Source organism: Artemia franciscana, chromosome 5 (assembly GCF_032884065.1).
Source record: "Artemia franciscana chromosome 5, ASM3288406v1, whole genome shotgun sequence".
Classification (NCBI taxonomy): Eukaryota; Metazoa; Arthropoda; class Branchiopoda; order Anostraca; family Artemiidae; genus Artemia; species Artemia franciscana.
In genome coordinates, this window is record NC_088867.1 from 32,086,728 (window position 1) to 32,112,739 (window position 26,012).

The 26,012-nt window shown below is 36.4% G+C and overlaps 1 protein-coding gene across 1 annotated transcript in view; it reads right to left on the reverse strand.

Moving 5' to 3' along the window:
- LOC136027280 (putative sodium-coupled neutral amino acid transporter 10) overlaps window positions 1-26,012 on the reverse strand; it is a 55,204-nt gene that overhangs the window by 15,261 nt on the left and 13,931 nt on the right. Inside the window, exons 5-7 of the mRNA XM_065704368.1 lie at window positions 21,415-21,521; window positions 15,691-15,806; window positions 6,904-7,186 (exon numbers count right to left, since the gene is read on the reverse strand). Coding sequence (XP_065560440.1) covers window positions 6,904-7,186; window positions 15,691-15,806; window positions 21,415-21,521 — 506 coding nt within the window. The remainder of the gene's footprint in view (window positions 1-6,903; window positions 7,187-15,690; window positions 15,807-21,414; window positions 21,522-26,012) is intronic.

The following is a 26,012-nucleotide window of genomic DNA, read 5'->3' on the forward strand; positions in this document are numbered from 1 at the left end:
GTAAAACATTTGAAGGAAAAAAATGTTTTAATTTACGGATAATCCCTAAATTCCGCGACAGTATTCTACTTATAGCTTTTACATGGTACTTAAATGATAAATTTTCATCAATAATGATCCCAAGGTAATTAACAGAAATTGACCTTTAACCACTCCCTTTGGTGAACCTATTTCCCGTAATCCAAGGATAATAATTTGGGGATCGTGAAAAGATAACAAAATTTGACTTATTTATATTTAGGTCAAGTCGATTTATCTTCAACCAAAGACATGTCCTAGTCATTGCTGCATTAATTGTTGAGATAAGTTGTTGTTCAGTTGAAGCTACACACATCAATGTCGCATCATCAGCAAACAAGAGTGTAGTGATCCTGGATCCCGACGCTGCAGGATCCACTAGATCCCTAATTCTACAAGTAGTTGCAACAGCATTAGGCAGATCATCAATAAAAATCAAAAAAAGAGTAGGACCTTATACACAGAGCCCTAGGGGATACCAAATTTAACAAGGCTTTTACTTGAAGAAAACCCATTAATGTGAACATACTGCTCTTTATTTCGGAGGTAATCACAAATCAAAGCCAAAGTAGCCCCTCTTAGTCCATAAAATTCACATTTACGAAGTAGTAATTGGTGGTCAACAGTGTCAAATGCCTTAATCAGATCAAGAAACAGACCAGCTACTCTAAGCTTATTGGCAAAAGCTCCATTGATTACCGAAGTTATATATGATAATGCCATCTCTGTGGTTCTCCCCTTCTTGAAGCCAAATTGAATTGGATTTAACAGCTTATGCAGTTCCAAATGATCATAAATTCTAGTATTAATACACTTTTCAAGCACACGAGAAATTACAGGTAAGACCGAGATAGGCCGATAATTTCGAAGATCATTCTTGGATCATACCGCCTTTAAAAACAGGGGTAATCTTAACAACTTTCAAGCAATCAGGAAACGTTCCCGTTTAAAGCACAAATTAATGAGGGAAGTAAGAACATCAGCAACTTAAGGAAACGCTGTTTTTAACACTAGAAGATTGAGTGAATCACTACCTGCCGATGTGTTTTTCATCCCAAAGATAATTTTCTCTACTTCATCACGAGAGAAGGGTTTCATATACATTGAAATATCAATTGGAGTCTTCACAAAAAACCCGAAGGGAGGATCATCATCAGAAGATACAATACGGGAAGATAAATCTACGCCAATATTAGCAAAATGTTTAGAAACAGCATCACATATCTCTTTAGGTTTCTTTGTTGGCAGGCCATTCTGCATTACTACTTCATCGGGAATAATAGAGTTCTCTGTCGATATCACACTTCTAATTATTTTCCATGTTTTGGCAGGGGTACCACACGCCTCAGTGAATTTATTTACGAAATATTTTTTTTTCACATTTCTCAGTAATTTATTTAGGGCATTCCTATAATTTTTATAAATTTTTAAACAAATCGGATCATTTCCATTATTTAAGGAATTCTTATAAAGTTGACCTCTTTTATTAATACAACGCAACAAGTTAGGCGAGACCCACGGCTTCTTAGGAATATTTTTCCTTGATGGCGAACGAACACATGTTTTAGTCACTAACAACATCATCTTATCATAAAATCTTTGGAAACTTGTATTTATATCATCCGTAAGATCGACCAAATTATTCCAATCGACTTCTACAAATGCCTGCTTAAATTTTTCAAGGTTACCCTTGCTAAACACATGCATTGGACTCTTCGAAATTATTGGTGCTGGCTTTTGGGGAGTACAAACATCAAATCTTGTTGAAATCCTAAAATGATCTGATGCATCAGTAATAATAACTCTTGGAGTTGAATAAGACAAATTTGAAAAAAATATTATCAATAAGGTTCGATGATGAGGAGGTTACTCGTGTGCATATATTTCTAGTTGGAAATAAACCATAGGATATACAAAGCTGCAAAAAATCTTTTGAAACGCTCGTATCAAGCTCATGAAGGTCAATATTAAAATCCCCGAGCATCATAAATGGATGTGAACCAGTTGCTAATTTATCCAGCTGCCTATCCAGAAGATCCATAAAGATTGGTATGGAGCCAGATGGCGGCCTATACAATATAATAACAAATGCATCTTTAGGTTTCAGCTTAAGCTGGAGAATAAATGGTTCAAAAACCATTTCCTGATATATTACTAAGTCATTTCTAACCAAAACCTCAATATCGTTTCGAATATATGCACCATTCCTCCATGTTGTCTAAACTGTCGATTCCTATTATAAAATTTATACCCTGGAATATTTAAAAGGGCTGAGTTGTGGTCATTCAGCCAGGTTTCAGTAAGACCAATAACATGAAAAACCGAAAGATCACATATTTCATTTCAAAAGTTAAACGAAGTATTTAGCCCTTGGCAATTAAGATGGAAAACATTGAGGCCTCTCGCATCACCATACTCAGATTGAATTCCATCTTTAAACAAATAATTGGAACTAATAGATTTATAATGCCCTGCTACCCCAATGACATAACTCCAATGTAGTCGCTCCGTAAATATACCCCAAAATCTACGATGGAAGCTTCCAAAGTATTAAGACGGCTCCGGGAATCACGATCATAATTATCTATTGTCATTAAAAACAAAATAAACCTCATTACATGGTTTCAAAAAAGATAATAAACAGACACAAAAAAGAAAAACAAAAATGATCCACTTAATAACACTAATAAGAAAAAGAACAGGCCAGGAAAATATTGCCTGTAACCCGTTCATGTAAAGCTCAAGCTCCTTAATAATAACCACAAATCACAACATCGTAAGAATACTTAAAAACTAACTTAACAAAACTTCAATAAGACTTGATCGCCAAAATACACAAATTACGGTATCAACAGATCCTTTGCATTGTACCAAAGCACTTTAGCTACAGTGTTATTTTTTTTACACAAATAACAGGGGGTAAGGTAGGGGGTACCCAGCATTCCACTCATTTATCCACTAGACATTTACAGATGCCCAGGAGTTCCTTGCGTACAATACGCACACGAGGCGTAACGTCATCACCAATAAAAACATTATTATAGCTATTACGATGATTTTACTTGGGATCCCGTAAAAAGAAGGATCTTCCACAAACTTGTCCGATCTACACAGTCGTAGGCCTTTTCAAAGTGTACATAATCAAGCAAAGCTTTGAACACCATTCTCGACTTTCTTTCACGAGGAATCGCAAAGTAAATACAAGCTCGGCGCGAGAACGGTTCAAGCGGAATCCGTATTTTTCATCCCTTAGGAGCTTTTCGAGCTCATTTTGGATCCTCTTCAGATTGACATGACACAGTAGTTTACTGGGAACCGAAAGCAAGCTTATTCCTCACCCGTTTCCTGGGACAGTGGCATCGCCCTTTTTGAACAGTCGCATTAGTATACTGCGCTTCCAATCAACTGGTACCTTTTTCTTTTCCCATATTGTAGCGAAAAAGGCGGTCCAGAATGTTATTAGTGCTGCAACTGAGACCTTTATCATCTCTGCTGATATGCGGTCTTCTGCTGGGGATTTATCATTCTTCAAAATGGTAATTTTGATGGAGGAGTTAGGAGCTTGAAAACAGCTTCCCAAGCCTTAGTTCCGACCACAGTACGTATATCTACAGTACGATCATCTCCTATCTCAACTACTAAACAAAGCAGGACCGCGATACAGCTCCTCCGGAAAACATTCAAACCACGAGAAAATGAGGACAATGGATTTTGCATGGGTAGTACGCGTTTGGCATCAGTATTCACAGCCTCGAGGACAGGAAATAAGACAAATCGAGCGTCTAGGGGATAAAGAAGAATGGAATATGTTGAAGAGATAAAAAAAGGAAAATAATTGGTCTGGCTGTAATAACGCAAAAAGTAAAGATAACAATGATTCGAGAATGGAAAGGAAAACAAAGAATGAACTTATTAGAATAGTCAAGGAAAAACTATTAATTTTTAGTATACGACAAGAGAAAAAAAATCCATTGTCGCACCTTACTCTTGAAAAAAATAGAAATGGAAACACTGAATTGATCAATAAAAAAAAAAAAAAAAAAAAAAAAAAAAAAAAAAAAAAAAAAAAAAAAAAAAAAAAAAAAAAAAGGGCACAACTGTTTCCGGAGGTCATGAGGATCTTTCATAGCATTAGCAACAAAACTTTATTCTTTTTTCGCACCTTGTGAGAAACCAAGAGGATTCCAATCCTTAAAACTAAGAATTGCTGTAAGTCCTTGAAAAGCTAAAGATCGGGGCTAGCTTTACAGGTGGATAAGACAAAGATATTCAAAAACAGAAAGGGGTACTATAAAATTATGTTAGCTACCGCTCAAAATCTAAGCGAGGACAATTGTTTTAGAAAGCGAAGCTGCCAAGACAGCTAGAACGAGAACTGAATGTAAAGATCAAAAGAAAAAAAAAACTCAAACCCCTGCCTTTATCCAAAAAGGAAATCCTAGAAATTCAAATAACTAAGATCAAATGTTTTGACATCTTTAAAAGTCTTGTGCTATGTCATATTACAACTTAATAATTAAACTACAGCAAATTATGCAAGTAAGGCTATTGCTGAATCTAGTGAGGGGCCATGGCCATAATCCCTCACCCCCGTCCCTTTGGCTCCAAACATGCTCAGGACAAAACAAAGTTTGATTAGCAACTGAAAATAAACTTGGTAACTAGACTGATTAAATAATTCTAAATAATCTTAACGCAATCCTGAAGCTTTCCAAGTTTTATACGAAACTTGCATGTAACCCGAAACTGGAAAGATAATGAAAAGAATCATTAGGGTTAACTTACTGAGTCATTAAAAAAGGCTTTCTGATGTGAAGTTTTACGTAATTTACAAGTTCATGGCCAAATATTTAAAACAATAATAAAAACAAGCATTACTTTATATTCTTCTTATAATACAAATACAATTCTTCTGATGTCCTTTAATTTTCTGAAAAGTCACTAAGAATTTCATGACAAACAGTTCTTAACAGACATTTGGTATTTTATTGGATAGGGCTATTCCACCAGTTATTAGAAGAAAAACCAAGGTCCTACATAAAATTTCGGAGGACATTTTTATGGCCCAAAAAAGAATATAAAAGAGGAAGAATTCAAGGGAAAACTTTTCGATAACCAAGAAGAAAAAGTTTTTCCGCTCCATGGTACGATATTGCTATCTAAAACCACAGACTATTGTGCTAAATATTAAGTTGCCCCTTTGTGATAAAACAGTTCATGGTAAATTCCAAATATTCCCGCCACTTCGCAAATCCCTCTCCCATTATTTATAAGTCCGTCCCATTACCCTGTTGCAGCGTTGATCTGAAGTTAGGACTGGAAATTCCCTTATTTGTTAAAATCTAATCCAAATCCACCTTTTAAAAATCCTGGATCCGGCACTCAGTCAAGTCATACCTGTGAGACGGGCAGTAGCGAACCCTTTCACCGGGTCAGCCCTTTCTTTCTGCTTTCGCAATGATAAATAATAGAGGTTCGCACCATTTTTCATAGCTGCTCGAGCTACTGAGAAATATACAATGAAGCGCTTAACCAAAGGAAATGGGAGGAGGTTTATGCTCGCGGAGACCCTTGGTGACAGATATCTTTCAGTTTGATCCTACTGCCTAGATATGTGTTTTGTGGTTCTGGCTGATGAAACAATCTTGACAGTTTCATTCACGCAGCCCCTCAATTTTCTGAGTTCAAGAAAGTCACTCTTCTTGGGATTGGAAAACGGTCGAGACGCAAACTTAAAATACACAGTTATGCCATAATTTTGGGTATGGATCCACCCTTGAACTTTTCATTAATACATCACAAATATGCCCCGCTTTAGTAAGAAGCTACCGTTTTGCCTTTTTACTTGGCGTGTTGTCTACAGAGGGAAATTTATGAATGAATTATTTAATACGGCTCCAGTCCCCTTTTTATCTAGTAATCCTCGAAAACTCCCAAATTAATTAGATAATACCACTTAGAATGTGCATACAGAAAATATTGAGATCACTGTAGAGCACAGACTTCCTTGCTTAAATGCATTTGTGGAAGCACAAAATTAAGATTTGATTTCTGAACAATAAAACTTATGATCTTTAGACTTGCCGCTGTCAACATGAGCATTTTATTTCCTTAAGATCACAAAGATAAGTGCAAAAGCAAAGCAACAAACAGAAAAAGCATAGAAAAATAGATAGTAGAGAGAGAAAAAAAACAAATACAGGGATAGTAAAAACGTAGAGGTGACAAAATAGAAAAAGAGTCCATAACAGCTGTCGATAGAATCCCACAAAAGCAGAACATGAAAAGCTAAGATGATCACGTGTATCAAAGTTAAACAGAAAAGGCTTCAAAACAGAAAAGCCTAAACAATTTCGAGAAGATTTAACGTCTTTCAAAAAAGTTCTAAATATTAGAGAACAATAACAGCTATGTCTACACTATAACAGAAAATAAATGGAAAGAACACACAAAAGTGAATCTCAAGGGGGGGGGGGGAGCAAGTGAGGATGGAAAAAAGTTCTTCTAAGGATCGTTTTCGAAATAATTTCCAATTTCGGCATACGACCTAGGTGTAGTTTTGGCTCAAAAGGGCACAGCACTTCTAATCCCCAGCTATACTGACGAATACTGTTTCAAATCATTTAAAAATATGTTAACAAATTCAAAATTAATCCAGGCCTTTAAACTCTGTAACCAATACACTTTCTTTTCTCAATTCTGTCGATCTTTTATTATTCTTTTATGCTTTTAATCTACATTCTCTTCTATTTTTAGAATTACAGTGAAAAACAAGGGAGGGAAACAGGCAGAGACAGACTGAGAGGACTAGTCGATCAAAAAAATAATCAGAAATAGGCTCTTCGAACAATTGCGGTTATACATTATATACTGATATTAACTTACCCTTCCAAAAAGCATGGAGTATATACTGGAACGACAAGGAAACACCAGCAATGGGAAACTTAGTAGCACTGACATCACGAAACCAAATTTTATGACTTCGGTGAACATCGATGGTTGCAGATCGAGAATAGCATTGCCAGATGCTGAGTTGCCAAATGCTACATATCCAAGAATTCCTGTTGCTGCATAAACAAACGTGCAAAGATCTATAGCACGGGAAACAATACGATCCATCGTCTTTAACGAAGGCTCGTGAAGAGATTCATAAACTTCAAATACTTGCCTAAAATGAGTTAAAACCGGTAACAGACCTTTCAAGTTATAGCTAAAACAGACGATAGCGATCCTCAATATTAGTTGTCTTCTCTAAAAAGCCTATGGCTACAAATAATATTATGTAGACCAGACTATTAGCATCTGGCAATGATTGATTTTTGAAGACAGGGGAATACTATACCCGATACACGTTTCATATGACGACAGGAACCTGTAACAACAACTATTTGTCACAGAACATAGCGGATCTTTTATTTATTTTCACTTATCACTCTTTCAGAAACAAAAGATCTCAATTTGGTTCTTACTCCGTTCAACATTAATAAAACAAAAGAATTGCATTTATCACCTTGGTATCTTGATATTCCATATCCAACAAACTATTTCTAAACATTCATATATTTTTGTTGTCCAGGGCACAGCACCACAAAGGGGTGGCCTTCTTTGTCTCTTCCCTCCTTCAAATTTTTCTTGTGTTTCTGTTTTATTGGAAAACTCAATTTAATTACATGAATATTTAAGAAAAAATTTATCTATTCAAGCAAAGTCCTCTATTGGCTCTTAGGTTCTGTATTTACTGTTATCAATGAAGGTTATTTAATCTAAAATAAGAATATCAGAAAACTAAACTAGACACTTTCGTTAGCAAAAAACAAAGATGCAAATACCATTATTCGTAACACAGGTCATGCTACTCGTTGCACAGATCATACTTTTTTTTCTCAAAAAAAAGAAAAAAAGCAAAGATTCTAGACAAGCTGGAATTCCAAGCTTTACTTTAGGAATTTTTTTCATCTTCACATTTATTACTCCAAGGTCGACATCTTTTAACAGTATTTGAAGATTTCATGTTAAGAGCAGCATCGAGAAACAGGATTGATGAAAACTTATCTGCGGCCTCAATATTATAAGCTTTCATTAATATGTGCAAGCTGTTACATCTGGCGAAAAATACAGACACATAATAGTCAATAGTCATCAACACCAGTTTTGTTTCAAGCTGACCATAACAAAACCATTTTATTCTCCATAACCATTTCCCAAGAGTAGGCTAACTGTATAAACGGATATGCGCAAGAAAATAGTCGAAGAGATTACCATGGACTGACAAATAAGTATTTGAGTTCAAGTTCGAGTAAAAGTTTGTTCTTTTGAAGTTATCTTTGAGAATAGGGTTAATTCTGCCTTTCGGTCCAAGGGGATAACGATTAATCCCCAAGGAACACCTACGACGAGGAAAGAGACAAAGAGAGATCAAAAATCTGAAAATATTGCTCGTAAAGAGTAAGAAAAAATTACTGTATCGTGAATGTAAAACTTGGCTGGGATTAGTCGGGAATATAGGTAAATTTTCAAGTTATATAATATAAACCCTTTTCTTACTTTTTTTGAAAAAGTAGTGGTATCTACGCTTCCGTAAATTTTAGCAATACAAATGAGACCTCGTTCATTTATTTTCCTTTCTTTGAGCGATTAAGCTCCAAATCAAAGAAAACCCCCTTTTAGGTTAAAAGTGAGTATTATTTAATTTAATTTAAAAGAAAAGAGTGCTAGTTGAAACAAAGAATAGTTCTAAAACCGTCTTCGACAGCTTTTAGACTTATAAAAGACAAATCAAAATGTTTCTTTTTATCCTTTCTTTTACTAAAAGGCTTACAAAGCTTTCCTTTGATTTTGTTGATATTTCTATTGTCTTTACTTCCAAAAGCACTTAGTCAAACTTCATCAATAAAGAAAGCAAAATTATACAGCATCAGTTGCAACTTTTTATGCTTTTTTTTTACTAAAAAAAGAAAATAGACCTCAAAGAACAATTTTTATAATTGGAGCATTTTTAATACTTCTTAGTTTAGAGGTTATTTAACTACAAATCTAGGTTTTATATAGGTTTTTAATTCTATACAGGCTTTCAACAGCAGTTAATTCATTTCGAGTTAAGGTGGCTGCGCTAGATAACCTCATGGAGAATATTTTCTTATTTCTCGGGACAGCAATGTATCTATGAAAACTGTAAAACCCAAATATTATTATAAGATTAGACATTTCTTCTATCCAACAGCCAACCAACAGTGTAATTTCGACCGTTCAAGCAAAAATTCAAACAGACAATACTCATGTTCATACAGGCACAGAGAGAACAAAAGTCTAGTTGAAACAATGGTTGAAAATGACCCATGGTTGAAACGCTCCAATTTTTTCTCCTCTAATTTTTGCCTTAGACCGGTATTACGAGGCTTATCGAGTTCTTTACTTATTAGAGACCTACACTGTCTTCCAGATGGGCTTCTGGAAGAATCGGAAGCAGAATATTGGACAATAACAGAAAACAGTCATGTTTTTTTTTACACAGGTTAACTAGGCTCATGAGAAAGCCCACAAAATAGTAAAACCTATTATGGGGATTATCGGACTGGCAGTCAATAGTAATACCGGAATCACTAGTAATATCGAAATCACTAGTAATATTGGAATGCCAATACCTCTGCTTTTTGATGTGCGACCAAAGAGCGAATCTGCCTATACCTTGTAGGTTTTGGTTCATGTCATTTTGAGCACGGGATCCAATTAAGGAAAATTTAGATACAGGGTGGGTGTTCTTTACAAAAAAATTTTTAATGAAGATACCAAAAACAGATATTTTTCAAAGAAAATACAAAAGAGGTATTTTTTTAAATTTAAAGAAGACCAGGGGGAAGGGTGGTTAGCTCTCCCCCCAAATTGACGCAATTGCTCTTAAAATAAATTGGGAATAATAAAATTTTATTTCAACCCTTTGTGCAAACACAGAATGCTCTTAGAGAAGTATAAAAAGGAAATTAAATAAAAATAAAAGCATTATCAAGAAAAAACTCACGACAAAAATAACATCTCAGCACCTTAGACAAAAAAAAACTGAACTATACATTTAAGTCTAAAGTTGACTATGTTTACTCGACGTTTACGACACCTGTCCACAAGATGGTCCATTTTGAAGAAATATGAAAAACGCCATACCTACTTGGAATGTACCTGTTGGGAGTCCAAAGCGGCAACTGCAGAAGATATTTGCAAAAACTGAAGAATAGATTTTTATTTTATTTTTTCTGCTCAGATAATGTGAAAAAGACTCCGTAAAGGGATGAAGAAGAAGACATATGCGGCAAAAAAAGTTGTAAAGTCTAGCAATGTAGCGTTGTAAAAGCCTTTAACTCAAACACACAGCCCGCACGATTTCCTAAGGATTTTTTGCAACAATGCAATAAGACGTGTTCTAGTAGTTTTAACATTTTATCCAGAAGCGAGACCTAAATATTTCAGAGAAACCGATGCGTAAATAGTTGCTGGTCAACAATGATAGTTACGGGAGGTTGCTGAGACGAACCACAGACGAGAAGATCAATTTTAATGAAGGCGACTTGGAGCCCAATTTTATTGAGACCAGAGACGACTATGTTAACTTTATTTTGAAGAACTTGGAGATAGTCTGATAGGAGAAGGAGATCGTCTGTGTAACGGAGGTGGTTGACATCAATATTGGGCTCAGTCAGGAATGGAGGAATATTTTTAGTAAAGGTTTGGATGGTATTATTAAAAAGAGCTGGACTAAGCACAGAGCCTTGTTTCAAGCCTTTCCGGAATAATGGAGTTGCTAAGCTGGCTACCTAGCCGCACCTGAAATGGACGAATTGCTATACCATTTCAATAAGAGACAGCGGAGAAAAGGGTTTATTCCACTTCTCAAAAGAGAAAGAATAGCTTGTGAATAAATAATGGAATCAAGTATCTTTGAAATGTCGATCGCATACGCATGCAGATTCTTTTTCAGCATCCAATAACAGCCTAAAATAGACAAAAAAGTTGTGTCAGTGCTTTGCATGTCCAAGTTTTCGCAGAATCCGAACTAGTTATCTCCATAGTCGCACCTTGTATAGATGAAAAAAAAAGTTTTTTTTAACTGCAAGTAAGGAGCGACATTAAAACTTAAAACGAACAAAAATTATTCCGTATATGAAAGAAGTTGTCCCTTCGTAAACGCCCCGCTCTTTACGCTAAAGTTTGACTCTTTCTAACAGCTCTACTTTTTAAAACAATGAAATTTTTTTCTATTTAATTTCTGAACATTTTTGAATTAATGCATGTTTTGATTTCGGCTTACCGCGTATAAATAATTAAAACAAAATTTGAATTTTTTTTTGGATAAATGGCATTCTCATAGTTTTGATTGGACGATTTTGAAAAAAAAAAGGATGGGGGGAGGCCTAGTTGCCTACAATTTTTGGTTACTAATAAATGCAACTAGAACTAGTTTTAAGTTTTAATGCTGCTCCCTACTTACAGTTGAAAAAAAAAAATTATTCACTTTCTCTTTTTTTAGATAATGCTAGAAAATCCTGCGCCCCGTCATGAAAATTTGCTTCCCTCATGATAAATTCCTCCATGGAAAGATCCTTCCACTTAACCCCCCCCCCCCCGCCGCTTGATCCACCCCCACCCAAACGCAAAGAAGTCCCCCTGAAAACGTCTCGACACTTCCCAATAACCACTTACTATATGTAAACAATGGTCAAAGTTTGCAACTTGCAGCCCCTCTCCCGGGACTGTGGGTGATTAAGTCGTCCCCAAAGACATAGTTATTAAGTTTTTCGACCATGCTGAACAAAAAGGATAGCTCAAAATTTTGATCCGGTGGCTTTAGGAAACAAATGAGCGTAGGAGGGGGACTAGGTGCCCTCCCACTTTTGGTCACTTTTGAGCCCTCTCGCGAAACTCTAGGACCCACTAAGCCGATACGATCATCCCTGGAAAAAAAAGAAATAAATACGCATCCGTGATCTATCTTCTGGAAAAAATATCTGGAAGATCGTATCTGGAAGATACGAGCTTTTTTGTAGATACTTCTACAGTAGGGTTCTCTGATACGCTGAATATGATGGTGTGATGTTCGTTAAGATTTAAGGGGGTGTTTCCCCCATTTTCTAAAATAAGACAAATTTTCTCAGGCTCAACTATTGGTCCAAACTTCCGTTTTTAGAGTTTCGGTTACTATTAAGCTGGGTTGCTCCTTACTACAGTTCGTTACCACGAACTGTTTGTTTCCTTTGGAAGATCAGTTATCTTTGCATCAACAAGTGTGGAACAAACGTCCGTTTGGAATGTGCATGAGACTTTTCAAAACAATGTCCTCTGCTCAAGTGAAATGCTTTTGACAGCATCGATAATAAAAACAACTTTTTCAACGAGAATAAGACTAAAGCCAGATCACTTCTAAGGAACAAAACTATGCTTTAAGCAACTTATAAATTTGTAAGGGGAAACATTTGTCTGCTTGATGAGTCATTGGCATTTCCTCCTGCGCTATCGTTCAATGTGTCAATTAATTATTGTTGCAAATCTGATCTATTGATGTGCACTATGGAATACAGAGAAAATTTGCTACATACCGTCAATGAAGGCATTGCAGCACTCTTTAAACATAGAACTATCATTATTGACGGTTCTGAGCTTATAAACACTCGTTTCTGTGGAAATTTAAAGCTAAAACGATTCTATTAAAATTCTAGGAAAACAACAATCTGCTTGCCAAAAATACAGAGTGACTTGAAAAGGGGGGAATATTGTTTAGTCAGCATCATGTAGGGACAATTAAAAGATTCGTCAAAGAAAATAGACATGATAAGACGCATCTTGTCTAGCAAAAGACCCCGGAAAATTAATCTCGGTAGAGGAGGATAATAATAAGGAGCTTTTCTCATTCTTGTCAATAGAAGTCGCCAAAGTAAGATTTCTAGACAATCAATTGGTATATATCACATCTACGGATCAAGTACTTCCTTCTCGACAGGGTCCTCTGATGGGACACTTCGACCACAAGCAGGCTTATGGTCACATACTGATTCATCTTCTTAGTATTTACGACGATAACCCGATGACCATGGTACATACCGGATATACCGACATTATCGAAATTTTTTGGAATAAGTTTCATCATACACTCAAAGCGAAGCCCATTGTACATGTATGTGCTTCGTGTAAATCAGGGAAAGCGACAAATTGCTCAACTTCAACACCATTGAAAGAAGCTTAGGTGGCACAACATATGAAATCATATTTATTTTTTAATCATTTACTGGAGCAGAAAGCCCTTCCTCTTTAAAATTCAATGGAAATTTTTTTTTTAAGATGACGGATAGAGTCACCTCCATGATGCAAAAACATACAATTTTCGTAAGTATCTTGTACCTTTGTGCAACATAGTTAATTGCAAAATTGCAACATGGACGAGGTTCAATGGCATCTGTTTTCCAGTCTAGGGATGTAAAAAACAAAATCCTGTCCCTCTCAATCAAATGAAACATTTGACCAGCATCTGAAAAAAATATTTATCAGGCTAGTATTTGGCTCACGGCCCCTGTCCATGGCAAGAGTTAAACACCCCCCAAAAATATTGACTCGAGGGAAATGGATGGCAAGCCTGTTCCCATATATGCCTTTTACTTAAACGAAACCAGAATTATCAATTCACAATACTGGAACTCTCGTTCATTAGCCGGTTCGTTTTTCTTATATCTTTTTATTATTTTTTTTTTATAGTTAGTTAAGTTAATTATATGCTTTGTAATCATTGTAAATATATGGTTGTTATTTAGTGAGAATATCTTACCCATAGGGTCTGTCTCATCGATTAAAATTTTAATACAATTTTTATCTGACTTATGGGTCACCCATACCTAATGTTTAACAAAAAAGTTTTACAATCGTGCCCCCCCACCACCTCTCACCTTTCTAAGAGCTGTTATTTGGTGAAAATATCTTTCCCACAACTTAATAGCTTAGACTTACTTAGGTCTTCCCTCGCCTAGATGTGCACAAAGCAGCAACATATGATCTCCAATTAAGCCAATCTTGTGCCAGGGACCAGAGCTCATTCAGTGTAGTTCCAAGATTTGCTGCCACTTTTTCCATGTATCAACCTAGTGTTTTGTGCTGTCTTACCCACCTTCTAAAACCGGATGGGGTCTAACACCTTACATCGTGCGGGAGACGTGCTTCGTTCGTGCGGATAATATGCCCCAAGTGCCACCACCTCCTCGTTTGAATCTTGTTGGTCACCAGCTGTTGTTCAGTATCTGGCCTTATCAGGACATTCGTCACTCTATCGGTCCAGAGGATCACAAAGATTCTATGTAAGCACTTGTTTTGGGGGTTGATGAATCGTTTCTCCACGTCCCATCTCATATTTAACAAAAACGAAAGTTTTACAACTGTACTTCCCCTACCCTTTTACCCAGTGCCTTCCAAGGGCAATTTATGTTTTAAATTGTTTTAAATTAAAAACACTGTCTATTGGAATCAAAATTGGTCTTCATAACCTATTCTACAAGATAAAATCAGAAACAAAATTACATGAACTCGAAATGACTGATGGTATTGTAATCCGCAAGCGGTACCAAGATCAGTATTTTGCAGTATTGCGCAATCAGTTCTGTTCAATGAATCTATTAAGGAGACTGGTTCCCTATTAAAGACCTTCAAAGTAAAGATTGATTCGGCAGTCCTCAAAACAAACTCTGCTTTCACAAGAGGTACTTTCTCACATAAGTCCAACAACTTTGTCTGAGGCTTAAACTCTGACAAAACTTGCGTCTACTACTACATATTTACCTGGTATCAAAGTTAAATCAATCTCTCTGGCTATTTTAACCCAACAGAGAGGCAATCACCCGGAACAATGAGTTATTTTGAGGCGCGAGTCAGGACGTTCACAGAGTTAACAAATTTGACCAGATCAAGGCTTATAGAATTAGAGTATTTTTCCAACTAACGGGTTTTGAGTTTGACTGCAAATATTCGACCCTTCATCATTACCTCTGTAGAATAAATGGCATTTCAAAGTCACATACACCGGCAGGATTTTTAAGATAGAAAATAGAGCTTTTAGAGGAAAAATCAAATGTGACCTACTAAAAATTTATAAGCGCAAATCAGACTTGAAATCCAAACTTAGTCACTGTATGCCAGTGAGAGGCTTATTCTGCTGAGTGACTATTTATTGACACAAATAGAATCTCTGGAGAAAATCTGCCAGTTCAATCAAGCACTTTTTCTACATATTCGATCTTCTGGCTTACATACACTATACCTGCCTATTCAGAGCATTCCAATTTACAAATGGCTAACCTATTAGCAAATTTAGCAAAATTATTACTTTAGTATAATTTAGTTAATTTAGCAAATGTTTCACCCATTCTTAAAGCAAGATTAGAAATATTAAGAACTGACCAATAACAGAAAGAAACTATGTTTTGTATACCTAGAGAAAATAAAATTTCACAAGACTAGAGGTACAACTTCTGAAGCTAGTGGTTGTAGCACTATTTTGTTGGAACAGAAACTTATCGGGAAGGTAGAGGCAAAAACCAACGAAATAGGTTTGTCCTAATACTTTAGAAGGGACTGTTCTTCTTTCGATTTTCCTTATGAGCAAATACAATGTAGACAGTAATAAATGTCAATATTATGCAACTTACTTACGTTTGGCATGACTGGGCCATTGTTAATATTGGAACAACAATCAAAAATCCTGATGAACGCCAGATTTCCATTTCAGAATAGGGCTCAGATACTTTTGGTGCAGCTTCAAGCAGAATCTGTAATATTATTAGCAATCCAATTTAATTGAAATATACAAGAAATGCACTCATAACTGACCTAGCCAAAATTTTACTTTTTATAAACCTTCACACTGCTCTATAGGACCTCTAACGCTAGCAAAACTTAGACTTCAGGTGATTTTTATTTGATCTTGCAGACCAAATTTTTTCCGTAACGAAGGCGGCACCAAGCAGACTCGAGCTCTGCATAGTATTTAACGTTACATAAGTTTATATTGACCCTGTTTAATTTCTATTTAAATTGTATATATAATATAACAATATATATATATATATATATATATATATATATATATATATATATATATATATATATACGTTTGGTGATAGCCGCTTCAGGCAAACTAGTGATAGCCACTCACCTATAAAACAGATCGTGGTTACGAACTGTAGTAAGGAGCGGCCCGGCTCAATAGTAACCGAAACTCTAAAAATAGAATTTTATACCAATAGTTACATTACAAGAATCGCATTTTAATGCTGATTTCGAATATATAAGTTTCATCAAGCTTAGTATTACCCATCAAAAGTTACGAGCCTGAGAAAATTTGCCTTATTTTACAAAATAGGGGGAAATACCCCCTAAAAATCATAGAATCTTAACGGAAATCACATCATCAGATTCAGCGTATCAGAGAACCCTGCTGTAAAAGTTTCAAGCTCCTATCTACAAAAATATGCGGAATTTTGTATTTTTTGCCAGATGGCAGATCATGGATGCGTGTTTATTTGTTTGTTTATTTGTGTTTTTTTTCCAGGGGTAATAGTATCGACCCAGTGATCCTAGAATGTCGCGAAAGGGCTAATTCTCACGGAAATTGAAAGTTATAGTGCCCTTTTTAAGTGACCAAAAAATTGGAGGGCACCTAGGCCCCCTCCCACGCTCATTTTTTGCCCAATGTCACCGGATCAAAGTTTTGAGATAGCCATTGTGTTCAGCTTAGTGAAAACCTAACAACTATGTCTTTGGGGACTTCATCCCCCACAGTCCCCAAGGAGGGGCTGCAAGGTACAAACTTTGACCATTGTTTACAAACAGTAATGGTTATTATGAAGTGTACGGACGTTTTCAGGGGTGTTTTTCGCGTTGGGTCCGGGTGTATCGGGGGAGGGGGTAACGTGGGAGGATATTTCCATGGAGGAATTTGTCATGAGGAATAATTTTTTCAACTGGAAGTGATGAGCAGCATTAAAACTTAAAACAAACAGAAAATATTACGTATATAAGGGAGTCCGTCTCCTCCATAATACCTTGCTCTTTATGCTAAAGTGTTTTTAGTAATTTCCAATATTTATTCTACGGCCTTTGTGATTCAGGGGTCATTCTTAAAGAACTGGGACAAAATTCAAGCTCTAGTAAAAAGAGCGAGGTATTGACGAGGGGGCGAACCCCCTCATATACATAAGTTAATTCGTAAGTTACGTATATTTATTACGAACAAAAACGTTCGTAAAAAAATAGACAAATCTTGTTGCATTTTCAAGTAACCAGAAATTGGAAGGCAACTAGGCCTCCTCCCCCGCTCCTTTGTTTTATCAAAATTGTCCGACCAAAACTATGAGAAATCTATTTAGCAAAAAATAATGTACAAATTTCGTTTCAATTATTCATGAGCGGTTAGCCAAAATCAAACCACGCATTAATTCAAAAATGTTCAGAAATTAAATAAAAAAAACAGTTTTTTTTTTAACTGCAAGTAAGGAGCTACATTAAAACTTAAAACGAACAGAAGTTGTTCCATATATGAAAGAGGTTGTCCCCTCCTCAACGCCTTGCTCTTTATGCTAAAGTTTTGTATTGTTTTAAAAAGTAGAGTTGTGACAGACTCAAACTTATGGAAGGGGTGAGTATAAACTTATTCCATTTTTTTATGGAAGGGGCGGTCGTATAAACTTTAGAGGAGGCTCATTTGATTGGGAATTGAAAGTTCTAGTTTCCTTTTAATATTCAACAGTGATTTGAGGGTGACGAACTCCCCCCTCCAGGCCCTTTTACCCCTAATGTATCCAATAAAATTTAAGATACCCAGTTTATTCAGACAGTTCAAAGGCCAAAAAGTATGCCTCCAATTGCACATTGTTAACACATAAGGTTGTTTTGGAAGAGGTGATCGTACAAACTTTGAAGAAGGCTCATTCGATTGAAATCGAAAGTTCTAGTTCCCTTTTTAAGAAACAAATGTGATCGAATGGAAACTACAGTCCCCCCATGTTCTTTTTCCCAAAATGCATCCAATCAAATTTTGAGATAGTCATTTTGTTTAAAATAGACCAAAATAGACCCAGTTCCTGCTGCAAAAGCTGTAAGTTATGTTGGTTGCCCCACACCTCTCACGGCAAGGGCTATAAGTTATACGAGTTGCCCATTATTAACATATAGTTTTTATGGAAGGGTTGGTTGTATAAACTTCGCAGGGGGGCTCATTCGACTGAAAATTAGAAGTTTTAGTATTCATTTTACGAGTAAAAAGTTATCGGAGGGTACCCCCCCCCGTCCTCTTTTTCCCTAATACATCCAAGAGAAATTAGAAATTTTGTGACAGCCTTTCAAAATAGTCAAAATATTATATAACAAGGCCTTTGGGGTTGAAAGAAACTCCTAGACCTTAGGGGCAAGGCTTGTAGGTTTTGCCCCATGAACATAAAGTGTACTCATGGAAGGGGAGGTCGTATAAACTTTAGAGGAGGTTCATTTAATTGGAATTGAAATTTCTAGTTCCCTTTTAAGAGTCAAAGGTTATGGAAGGCAACTATCCCCCTCCCCGACGCCCTCTTTTTTCGAAACACATCTGCCCATTTGATTGGAAATTGGAAGTTATAGTGACCCTCTTAAGAGTCAAAAGTGATTTAAGGGTACGCAGCCCCTCATATCACATGATACGACATGAGTCTCCCTGGCTTTAGAGAAAAATGTCAAACAAAATAAAGACATAATGTGTCCAACCTGGTTGTCAAAAGGGCGTATCAGCAATATCCAAGGAGCGGCTAAGGGTATTAAGTTGAAACTTATAGGGTATGTCTCGAGTATGTTGAAAAGTAACTAGAGGACTACAAGCCCCCCTCCTTGCCCTTTGTAGATAGCCTCTCCTCTAAACACTGATCAAAATTTTGAAAAGGTGACTTTGTCTAAAATACGCAAAAAATCTAATAGTTATGCCTTCAGGGATGTAATGCCCCTCAAAGGCTCATTTGATTGGAATTGAAAGTTCTAGTTCCCTTTTAAGAGTCAAAAGTGGTGGAAAGCAACTAGCCCCGCAAAGCCCTCTTTTCTTGAAACACATCTGAAAGAAAAATTGTGAGATAAACTTTTGATGGTGCTCATTTGATTGGAAATTGGAAGTTATAGTGCCCCTCTTAAGAGTCAAAAGTGATTTGAGGGCAACCAACCCCTCACATCACATGATATGACATGACATAACCCCGATAGCTTGAGAGAGGAATGGCGAACACAATCAAAACATAATATGTCCAACCTGGTTGTCAAAAGGGCGTATCAGCAATATCCAGGGAACAGCTAAGGGTATTAAGTTGAAACTTACAGGGTATGTCTAGAGGATTTTGAAAAGTGATTGGAGGACTGCAAGCCCCCCCCCCCCACTTTGCCCTTTGTAGATACCCCCCTCAACATGATTAAAACTTTGAAAAAACGATTTTGTCTAAAATAGGGGAAAAGTCTAGTAGTTATGCCTTTGGGGATGTAATGCCCCCAAAGCCCCCAGGGCAAGGATTGTGAATCCTTGCCAAAAGGGCAAGGACGTAAGGATTCCCCATAACAATGCTTCGAGGATGATAATTGTCCCTGTAAAAGGAGCCACTCCAAGCATTTGTTAAGAGGGGGAGGGCCTGAAATGTCAAATGAGTTCTAAGGTCATCATTTCCATGGCTTCCAAGGTGATTTATACAAATAATTATTTTTTAGGGATCTATCTCATGGATGCTGGCAGGAGACAGGAAATCGATGCCTGTGGACAAAAGAAGACATACAAATCTATGGTTAGGAAAATGAGGAATATTACCATTTCAACTTCGATAAAAACAACGTCCTGGTAGCAATTACGAATCCCCTCATACTGGGAAATTTCTTGGTGGCACTCATGATGCCTCTCCACCATTTATGCCGGTAAGTATAAGAATATGATCTCTTGCGTAACATAGGATCATTTTTTTCCGGAACAAGAGGGGAGCTATCGCCTTGTAGCACCCATATTTTAGGCTTAAACAACAAAATTCTACAAATGAAGGGAGATTTAGAGGTTAATTTCACTCCCACCCCTCTAAAAAAAATCCCTCTATTTTTATCCAAGAGCTTACGGAACATAAGAAAAACTGGACATGAAAACACAGTTTTTGGGCTACAGACACGCTAACTTCCCCCCCCCCCCCCCCGCAACGTAAAGATCCATTCATTCCTCCCTAGTAGCTGATGCGCAAGCATACGTTACTATTCATAACTTTATCAAGCCACAAATAAATAACTTTAATTAAATGAAACTTTAAATGAATGTCTCAATTTTTTCTTTCTTTTTCTTTTTTTTTGTATAGATTACGTGCATTTTTAAAAGAATATGTATCACCGCACGGTATTACTGCCTCTGGAACTGGAAACCATAACATAGAGCTTTATTATACCATTAAATCGATTGGTCATTTCAGGATTCTCAAGCGATAGTTCTTTCTCTTTTTTCGGGCAAAATTCTTATTTTGTGTCACAGAATGGAAGAAAATACCTCTTTGCTGCGGCAAAATCTTTTTTGTTACTTAAAAATGAACTAGAATTTTACTTTCCGTTTCAATAAGTTTTCTCTTGATTTTCTGGAACCACTGTTTTGATACGATCCTCCCAGGAAAAAAGATTTCTTCTTAGAAAAACTAAAACATTTCACATTTTTGTCAATGGGGGCTAGAAACCACTCAAGTAAGATTCTCTCATACGCTGAATTTGACGGTGCATCTTTTTAAAACAAAATCACCCACTCTTTTTGGATGTTTTGCCCCTTCTTAAAAAAACGGGGAAATTTTCTCTGGCTCGAAACGCTTTGTCTGTAAGCTTAAATTTACTGCATTTTACATATTTAGAAGCACCATAAAAAGTCAATTCTTTTAACATATATACTATTATCACAACACATTCGATCCCTAATAGTACAAGTTGCTCCTTACTTAAGAATTCCAAATATTTCAAATCTTAATTAAACTATACAACATATTTTAATAATTGACAGGTAATTTCATACAAATCCCAATCCATACGAAGTGATTTTCAAGAATGTTTAGAATATCTCACAGATTTGTGACAATGTATTTAGAAATCGAACAAAAGTATATTTAACACGCAACTTACAGCCTACAACTAACAAAATATAAGATATACAGCCTTTGCGGGAATCAATGCATTAAATTTGTTTGATGTTTGTTTTTTTAACATATTTTATTTTATCTCCAATAGACAGAAAAAAAGCTTGCCTACAGTGAAAAAAGTATATACAACAATAGTAAAAAACAATGAATGTAACAATCTCAAAACCAAAAGCAAAAAGTACTGAAAGGATTCTTTTTTCTTTTTTTAGAATCGTAAAATGCTCACCTTAAATACGAGAAGAAAATAAAATCCAATAGAAGCAGTACAAATTCCTCCAAGGCTCTGTATGTCTCTTAACAGAGAAAGCGGATATGCTATTCCACATGCTGAACCTATAGTAAAAATTGTATACTAAGTCACAGGTCTTTAAGCAGATTTTATCGCTACTGGTCATTAAAACCCCTCAAAAGGGGCAATGTCGATCCTTCATAAGCATAAATATAGCACTGTGTATCGCAGATTTGGTTTCAGGAAGGATTCAACCCAGTTTGGAGAGGGGTTCAACTTCAGTAATGATACAAAATGAAAACAAAAGATATTCTTTTGTTTTATTTGTAAAATATCGAGTATGGGGGGGGGGACATCGAAGCTTTTCCCCCGGCTTCGTCACGGATAATTAGTCGTAAAAGAATGTTACTTTCCTTATTTCAACAGTGAATTTTGGAGGACTTGAGTTCAAAGCGGCGTGATATGTCAAATTTATCTCAAAATGAGAAGGGTTAACTAAAATTTGGGAGATTTATTTACTAAATAGAAGAAGATTAGGGAGTAAAGTAAATAAATTCAAAAAAAATTTTTTTGACATATGATTTTCCAAAATCTAGCTTTACAGACACACATGGACTCAGGTTACCTTTATACTAAACTCTCCGAATTTGATTTTTTATAGTAAATTTTGGTTGATTAATTGCGTCTTATAAGAGCAATAATATGAAAAAAACTTCGTTTTCTTAAAGAGTTAAAGAGGCTGCGTCCCAAAGTCGAACCTTAAAACGTACAGGAATTAGGAGAGGCAGTTGGGGGGCTGCCGCCCCCCAATCCCCCCACTTTTAAAGACTCTTATGTACAGGTTTTTTTTGTGGGTGGACTTCATTGTTACTAATTACTAGTTTCGGCGCAATGGTTCTCCTGTCCTTTTGTGTTTAACATTTTTCGAAGTTATTCCATTATTCATTCATTTCAATTTTTTGTTAATTAAAAGAGGGCCTTTCCGAAGCCAAGAGCGGGGGGTTAGGGGGCGGCAGCCCCCCACAACAAAAAACCTGTACAAAAGAGTCTTTAAAAGCGGGGGGTTTGGGGGGGGCGGCAGTCCCCCAACTGCCTCTCCTAATTCCTGTACGTTTTAAGGTTCGACTTTGGGACGCAGCCTCTTTAACTCTTTAAGAAAACGAAGTTTTTTTCATATTATTTCTGTACGTTTTTCTACAATCCATGGTGGATGTAATTTAATAATTCCTGTACGAATGTTGATATTCGTAACTTTTAAGAATTTCAAAAATTCTTGATAAGAATTTCAAGGATAAGGATTTTAAGAATTTCAAAAATTCGACGCGGAATTCTCCGAGTAATTTTCCTGGAAAGTTTCTTTGGGAAATCTTAACCCCCCGATTTTCTAGCTTAGATTCCTGTACGTTTTAAGGTTCGACTTTGGGACGCAACCTCTTTAACTTTTTAAGAAAACGAAGTTTTTTTCATATTTTGTGAAAAAAAACCGCCCGATAAGGGACTTGAGCCCTTGACCCGAGGATTAAAAGTCCCACACTCTACCGACTGAGCTAACCACCTGCATGTGTGTAAATATAACTTTTAAATAACTTTTAAAAATTTCAAATTAACATGGGCTCTTATGGAGAAACGGGTTAATTAAGTGGCTAATGCGTGGTTTCTGGAAAACAGGGAAGGAGTTATCGGATCGAGCTGAAATTTCGCGGATAAGCTCCTGGGCCATAGGGGACCTTAACTTGTGAATTTCAGCCCGATAGGACAACGTTAAAGGGGGGTGGGGTGGGGTTGGGGGGTCGAAACTTTCGGGGGGTTAAGATTTTCCTACGAAACTTTCAAGGGCACTTACTCGGAGAATTCCGCATCGAATGAGTCTTCGTACACCCAGATCCGATGTCGGCTGTGACCTGTAGGCGTCGAGAAAAAAAAAAGAATATGAAAATTAAGTGGCTATGCGTGGTTTCTGGAAAACAGGGAAGGAGTTATCGGATCGAGCTGAAATTTCACGGATAAGCTCCTGGGCCCTAGGGGACCTTAACTTGTGAATTTCAGCCCGATCGGACAACGTTAAAGGGGGGCTGGGGTTGGTGGGTCGAAACTTTCGGCCAGATTTTCCCCATGAAGGAAAAGTCGGAGGGGGATGAAATTTGGCAGGTTTCTTAGTTGGAGCTCGGGCTACGAAATGCATCCCTCCCCATCCATCTGCGACCACTGGAACCGAAGATCGCTTAACATTGTCGTGGTTCGCCTCTTTATAGAGGCACGAGTGTGCCTCCTTGATACTATGGTTTTTTCCTTTTTTGTCTGGACTTTTTTTTAAACAACGTTATTTAACGATCTAACTTTGATGGTTTTTACGAAATATGTAGATACCAAGCCGAATTTTTGCATATGACAACACATGTAGGAAAGTTGTGTGTAATTCTTGTCTAGGACCGAGAAAGGTGTTGTTCCTTTTATACCCCCCGCCACCCCAGATTGGAGCCTCTGGTGCGTATGTCCTTATGCTTGGATCTCCTTAAGATTGTACAGTAGGATTGGCGGTATAAATTATGTCCGTAATCCTTTCAAAACCTCCTTCTAAAACCAGTTTTTAGCAAAAAGATTGGCGTGTTGCAGCTTATTTGAAGTGGAAACATAGCGATTTTAAATTCGCTTGACTTGAGAAGCAAAACGGGGCATTTGCCTGCCCAATACAATAAGAAAATGGCACAGAGAATTTATCTCTACTCCCAAAAAGAAGGACCTGGGACGCCAGCTAGTTTTCTGCAGTTAAGGTTATCATTAGAAAACAGACATGATAATAACTTGAGGCAGAAGCAACATCAAATTAAAGCTTTTTGTTTTTAGAGCACTGAGGAGCCTTTTTCAAATTAAATCACAGTACCACAGATGTTCTTCTACGTTGTAACTTATTATAAAGCAATGTGTTACTTTTTACCCTAATAACCATTCTCAAACTTCGCAAGGTCAAAGTTGCTACAGATTTCATCTTTGAGGTACAATTGGCTGTTAAATCACGGCCATTTATTGCACTGATGGTTTTTGGGGGCTCATATAGACTACCTATTATTGTTTTTTTTATATACGTTTGCAAACAATAAACATTTGTATGTTTCCATCTCTATCACGAAGAGTGACTTGTAAAAAAGAAGCATCCAACACGGTCAAAATAGGTTAAATGAAGTTATCTATTCGTATTAGCACACGTTACTAGTTTCCAGTGTACATTTGAGGCTAAGGAAATAGTATCCTTAGGATTAAATTCTGCTTCGCGTTGAATAAAGCAGAAGTAGATAATATATATTATAGAAGGAACAACATTAGTTGGGTTGCATAAATAAAATTTCTAAAACCTGGAGTGAGTTGTCTCTACAAGGAATTATAGTCAAGTTACAAAGAGAAAAAGTATACATCATTGCAAAACACGGAAAGATTTTTCCGGGTTCGACATTCAGACCAAGTTAATTGAACCGTGAATGCGTAACTAATTTTTTTTCTAATTGAGTCTTTTATCATTACATCAATACGTAATAAAGGAAAACTAAGACTAAATCAAACTAAATTTGAATTGTAGCGGAAACGTGAAGTGTTATGGTAACTTTTGATCGGTTTTATAGAGGACATCAAACTTTAAAAATGGTATGTTTAAAAAAGAATGACGCGCAACAATAAAATGACGACACTTATTGCCGCATAAAATACTTACTAGTAATTGCCAATTTATATCATTGTGTAACATTATTGTTTATAGTCACTGCGTTGTCATCTGCATAAATACAAATTTCTCACAACTAAAATATTTCAGAAACGAATAGAAGTATATTTGATGCCGCCGAAAATTAAAAAGCTTCAAGCTTCTTGCCTACAAGTTAATTTATGCAATAGAGGAGAAATACCCGAATAACTTGAAGCCTACTAGCAAACAGGCTGTAACGCTCAATGGTTCATTTTTGATCAACATATTCTTTGCGGTAGACAACCTCCTACCAATTTTCAAGTAAATAGAGACTTAAGAGCTGAAGATAGGTGAGACACAAGAGTTGTGGACACCTATTAAGATTCATCTACTTCATTGTTCTTCTCCTTAAATAACAGGTCCCATAAGCTTCAGCTGATCTGAAGGTCTGTGAAGGGAAGCATGTCTCTGAAAATCATTTCAAAGACGATTTTATCCCATGTCCATGTCATTCATTTCATCCATGAGCCGCTGGTCCAAGGTATTTTTCCCATAAATTTCAATCCGATCAGTGAAAAAGAAATACATGTCTACCTTTCTGCAAACTCACATTATAAAAACAAAACTCCTGCACTGACGGTAATAACTATAGAATAAAACTAAAGCAATTGTATATAATGAAACTTCCCTCTGCCACATTCGGAGGAAAGTTTCATTATATACAATTGCTTTAGTTTTATTCTAAAGTTATTACCGTCAGTCCAGGAATTTTGTTTTATAATATTCCCATTTATACACCGAATGTGGCAGAGGAAAGTTTCATTATGTACAATTGCTTTAGTTTTATTCTAAAGTTATTACCGTCAGTACAGGAGTTTTGTTTTATAACGTGAGTTTGTTTCTTATTTATTTTATTGTTTAT